Here is a 5,587-nt window from a genome sequence, read left to right as displayed (position 1 = left end):
ACCAATCCCAGTCAAGTGTTCACTCTCAAGAGTAGAAGATGATTTGAGATAGCTCTTACTGGCTTTGAGAAAATTTTTACTTTATTTATTTATTTATTATTATTTTTTTTAATACATTTTTTTATACATTTTTGTGTGATAACATCCAGTCACTGTGAATACCTCCAGTGTGTGTGATGTGTTTAAACATCTGTCACATGTTCTTTTTGTTTTTTCTCATCTGTTCATATTGTGTTTTGCCGTCTTATTTTAATGATATGTGTCATTTATACCCCATGCTGCCCTTTGTTGTGTATCTTTGTCATGTTTTGACCCTTGTGAACATTTTGTGACCTTGTTGTCCACATTTGATTTGTTTTACTTGGATGCATGATTCTATTCACACTTAAATGTCAAAAATGGATGGCAGATAAGTATCATTCTGATGCTGATAAGCCTATATAAAATATATATAGAAAAGTCCAATTTGACCTATATGGAAGCAACAATATAGCCTCTTTTTGTAATTGAACTAACATCAAACATACATGTGCACTATAACATTATCTTGAAGTGCCATTTTACGTGAACGTGCCTTCTGTGTTTTGGCTCTAATCCCACGCAGCTGAGGCAGACTGGAGCGGACTGGAGCGGCGTTAATGAGGGTGACATGCAGCCCACTTGGCCCGGAGCTGGAGAGGGCCGAGTCCCTTTGAGCACAACAAAGAGGAGAGTGATAGAGCCCTCCCTGCTTTTCAAACACAGGTCGTGACTCGAAGCCAAGAGAAAGAGCAGCTACCCATGTTCTATATCTGACCACACTGCAAAAAACAAAAGACACAGTTATTTCGTGTTAAAGCTGCACTGCGTAACTTTTCCGGTGTAGTGTAAGCCACCTGTTCCAAGATGTTATTGCGTTTCAGTGTTCAACAGTTAAGTGTTACATTTTGTATCATGCATTTTTTTTTTATTACAGGTATATTTATTGCTCAACATTCTCTAGAAAAATTTGCATTCTTACAGTGGGATACTGTGAGCCAACACTCCATAGATCCGATCTGTAGCTTGACCTGGTGGCATCACTTGTTTCCATGGAACTGTGAAAACATTCCAGGCAAAGCACTAAAATGAAGACAAACAGGTGGCAGAACCTTCACCAGAAAAAATGACATAGTACAGCTTTAATGATAGTCAGAGGCCTAAAAAAAAATCTGCAAATATAAACAGAATGCATTATTGTCATTTGATAGTTGTTGTGGTTTTTTTTTTTTTCTCTACTCTCATCTAGAAACAGTGACATCACATTCTAGGGCATGAAAAAGAGGAAATCGTGTAACAAATAAATAGTACATTATATAGAACATGCCTTATTTACTAGCGTTGGGTAGAGCGGGAGTAGGAGACATGTCATTTAGAAACACCTGCTATTTTTACACACAGTGTTAAAAGAAACAATAGCACCATCTAGTGGCAATGGACACCACCCTTTGTTAATACTGTAACATAAATAACTTTGTACGATTAAATTAAAATCCATTTCTGCGTTTTTTTGTGCATGTATTTTCAACATAACGTTTCAGGTGGTGATACAACAGGCTACAAGTCACTTTTGGTTACTAGAGCTGTTCTGACGTTGAGCTACAATTCTCATTTATACCACTTGGGGGCACCGTTGGTATGTTTTCTTTTCACATAGACTCGTTCGAGTGGCTGTACGCCATAGTGCGGAAAATGCGTAAAATGTTACATGAAATGTTAAAATGTTGCCTTACCTGACGTTACCTCAGTGTTTTGATCAAAATTGTGTGTGAAGGTTGTGGATAATTATTATTATATTATTACCCAAACGTAAACCTCGGATGATTAATAACCACACCGTTGTTAAAACGTAATTTAGAGCGTGAAATGGATGGATTTTTTTTCATCAGTGTTTATTTTATCCAGATGCTGAACCAGAGAAGTTTAATGTTCCAAGGCTCTGTTCCACAGTGGATCGAACAATGTGGCGCACATTGGTGTGTTCTGCACTAAGCATGATTTTATGTTCAGTCTTAACAGGCCTGGTCATGGTCCATGCCTAATTCTTCATAGGTGCTTTGATAGAAAACGGTGAAGACAAGTAGGACACTGAGACAACCTGGACCTATAATGGGGGATGGACGAGGTGGGGAGTGCAGCTCGTAGCCATTGGCTGCCTGAGGAACAGAAGCTCTCCCTCTCGCTCTCCCATAAATGCGCTCCCACCAGCGACCGTAGCAGTTAATCACAGGCCACAGTGGAGAGACAAACCTTTCGCTCTTGTCCCTACGGTTTGCTCGGGGATGCGTCGTTACTGCGAGATTTAAGTGTTTTCTATTTCTTTTCAAATAGCGCTGAGACCATTTTGCGCAAGGCTGCAGTTTCAGAATGACTGGGGTTTTTGAGAATTTAAACACAGATATGCATTCCAACCAGATTACCTCAAGCAACTACCATAGTCTGCACAAGTCGCAAGAGTCTCCTACACTGCCGGTGTCCACGGCCACGGACAGCAGCTACTACAACAGCCAGCCATTCGGTCAACTCGGCTACCAGTACCACGGCAGCACCGCGGGAGCCGTGCCATACAACCCAAAGTCGTACGACCTTAGTTTTAACTCATCTTATGGCGCGTACAGCACGTATGGCTCCAACTCGTCCCCTACTCCAGCAGACACAGGTAAGACTGTAATGATTAGATTTTTTAAAAATATGATTATAATTTAAAAAACTGCGGCATGAACCTCTGTAGCCTGCAGATGTGACGCTGACGTGATGTGCAATTATAATGAGTAATATTATTTGGAAATGTAATTTTGTTATTCAAAGTAAGACAGTAGGCCTATATAACATGACAATATATAACCCTAAATGTTAATTGAAAATATACATTTGTGTTTTTCCCCTTAGAAAAGGAAGAGAGCGAGCCAGAAATCCGAATGGTGAATGGAAAGCCAAAGAAGGTTAGAAAACCTCGGACCATTTATTCCAGTTTCCAGCTGGCTGCACTGCAGCGAAGGTTTCAGAAAACACAGTATTTGGCTTTACCGGAGCGGGCCGAGCTGGCGGCGTCTTTGGGCCTGACGCAAACACAGGTGGGTGCTTTTATAAAAACACTACTCTGTGCGCACCATTTTATTTTGTCCCAATAATGAAGAGCATAATTCAATATTATAATGTACTAATAATGTAATTTTCTTAGGTTAAAATATGGTTCCAAAACCGACGCTCCAAGTTCAAGAAGTTATGGAAAAGTGGAGAAATCCCCCCAGAGCAACATGTTGCTTCAAGTGAGTCTCCCCCCTGTTCCTCTCCCCCAACCACCGCGTGGGACTTTCCACAGACTCCAAGAATGAACAGTGTCACCCCGAGTTTACCTCCGAGCAGCAGCCCGCCCAACACCACTGCGCCTCCGTCCTTTTTGGCGAACTACTCCTGGTACTCACCCACGAACTCTACGACGCATCTGCAGCCCCCGCTGGTCCAGCACCACCACAACTCCGCCATTAGCGCCGGAACGATATTTTGAAAGGACGATACTGGTGAAAACTAAAGCATACCAATACCCTCATTCTACAGACCTCGTGTGTGGGCCGTGCGTAATTTACGCGCGTACAAGACATGAACAGAACGGAACCGAAATGGTGTAAGGACATTGGTAGATGCAGATTACTACAGTTATTTTTGTATTTATTTATTTTGTCTATGTGGAGGGATGGATGAACCACTATATCCAAAGCAATCCCAGCCTGGACACAAGCCTGTTTTTACGCGGACGTCACTTTTTGCCACCCCTGCATATCTATCATGAACTGCAGGACAACCTCACACAATGTAGCACAAGTTAACTGTATCGTGCCTTTCAAAATGACCTCATTTGTTGTGCGATAAAAAGATTACTTTAATTCATTCCTTATTTTAAAACGTTTTTAACTTTCCACAGACCCTCGTTTGTAAATATGTTACCAGCTTTTAATCGCCCGTGCCGCTATGACTCCGAAGCTCTTGGTGCAAAGCCATTATCCAACCTAAGCTACTGATTGTCTTACCCTCTGATTTTCTTGTAACACACATATTTGTATGTTGTCTTATTTATTTTAGCAGTGTTTCATATACGACAAGACGTTATTTAAATAAAAATGTTTTCTGTGCAATTATCTCTCTTTTATATTTGTTTTATCTGGTAATTACTTTTGGTTTAAATAGACTACTATTAGATAGATCTTACACGGTAGGCTATATTTTATTTTTCAAATACTCAAGAACTACACTGTGCACTGTAGCCTTGTAGCCTATAGGCTATAATTAGGCTACTTATGTCTATTCTGTAACCTTATATAATGTTTTGCTTATCCAGTTAAAGAAAATGGTCGCAAGCCCAATATCACTCTAAAAATTGCATTTATAAAAATGAAAAAGCTATTTGCCCTTAATAAAAATGGCGGCGTTTCCAGGTCTGAGGCAAATGATGTTGTTCCTTAGCAACCATGCCGACTTAAAATACAGCCACAGGTTATCTAACTGTAGCATGCTACAAGCTGCATTGATTTTATGTGCCTTTTAATGTCTTATTTGTGATTACACACTCACATTAAGACTGAGTAACAGGCGCGGACAAGCACAACAGCTCCAGTTGTCTCTTCATAAAGATATTACTGGCGGCTCCATCACTCAGGCTGGCAGGCAAGAGGCAGGGCCCGGGGCGCACGGCTAGCTCTGGGGGTGGCGCACTGCAACACGCCCTGGCATGCGATCCAAGAGTAGAAAGCCGAGGGTGGCTGTGAACACTGAACAAGCGCGGCTCTACAGACTCGCTGGAGACACCGAGCTGCTTCCAGACGTTTTATGAAGTCAGTCTAACAAGAGCAAAAGGAACGTCCCGGGTCCTGGACCAGACAGCCCGAAGCTACGGCATCATGGAAAATCTCTGTGATCTCTCCGACGACGTGCAGTGTGACCTACATTGTTTATATGGTTCAGGAAACAGGCACGAGGCCAAAAGACGCATGTACGAGCACGTGTATTGTGTTCTCTTATTAAGGACTACAAGTTAGCTACATAGATAACCATCAACGTCATCTGCGTCTATCGCGCCCATAAAGCATTTCCTTGTAGGCTTGTCCTAGCTCCAGCAAGCTGTTGCCACTTCTTTAATAAAACACTTATGATGAAGCCGCCTCTGCCTGAGCTTCTGTCTTCAACATTTTTTACGCTTTTCGGACGCAAATCGTTTATTGGCACAACAATGAGTCACACATTTATTCTACATTATCTTAATTTCATGTGTTTTATGATGAACACGGTGCATTTCTGCTTGTACAGCCAAACGTATAGACGATCCAAACCTGCAAATGTCATTCCCAGGCTATCCTAATTTATACCCATCTGTAATTTTATCCACATTTGAGCTGACTTTCAATTGTGAAAGCCTGCAATTACTATATAATTCTTTGCAATTTCAGATGTCCTAATATGGGGTGTAATTTTTTATACAAGACAATTTCCCGCTATTTCAAGCATCAACATTGTCAGAGTTGCATGTACATAATAAATAGGAATATCAATGCATAGTTTTTAGCCTCACATCTTG

General features: G+C 41.2%; 1 protein-coding gene across 1 annotated transcript; it reads left to right on the top strand.

The window, feature by feature from the left end:
- The first annotated feature begins 2,254 nt into the window (after positions 1 to 2,254).
- dlx2a (distal-less homeobox 2a) lies at positions 2,255 to 4,140 on the top strand. The gene is made up of 3 exons (XM_020931874.2): positions 2,255 to 2,677; positions 2,908 to 3,092; positions 3,200 to 4,140. Exons 1-3 carry the CDS (start codon positions 2,386 to 2,388, stop codon positions 3,524 to 3,526), a joined length of 804 nt encoding a protein of 267 aa, XP_020787533.1. The 5' UTR covers positions 2,255 to 2,385; the 3' UTR covers positions 3,527 to 4,140.
- Positions 4,141 to 5,587: the final 1,447 nt, after the last annotated feature.

Source organism: Boleophthalmus pectinirostris, unplaced genomic scaffold (assembly GCF_026225935.1).
Source record: "Boleophthalmus pectinirostris isolate CB_2022bp ecotype Guang Dong unplaced genomic scaffold, ASM2622593v1 HiC_scaffold_1, whole genome shotgun sequence".
NCBI classification, from domain to species: Eukaryota; Metazoa; Chordata; class Actinopteri; order Gobiiformes; family Gobiidae; genus Boleophthalmus; species Boleophthalmus pectinirostris.
This window is presented reverse-complemented; position numbering and strand designations above follow the sequence as displayed.

Coding starts and splice junctions, on each gene's coding strand:
- dlx2a (XM_020931874.2), top strand. CDS start 2,386: ATGACTGGGGTTTTTGAGAATTTAAACACAGATATGCATTCCAACCAG. Junction 2,678..2,907: donor CCCTACTCCAGCAGACACAG/GTAAGACTGTAA, acceptor TTTTCCCCTTAG/AAAAGGAAGAGAGCGAGCCA. Junction 3,093..3,199: donor TGGGCCTGACGCAAACACAG/GTGGGTGCTTTT, acceptor TAATTTTCTTAG/GTTAAAATATGGTTCCAAAA.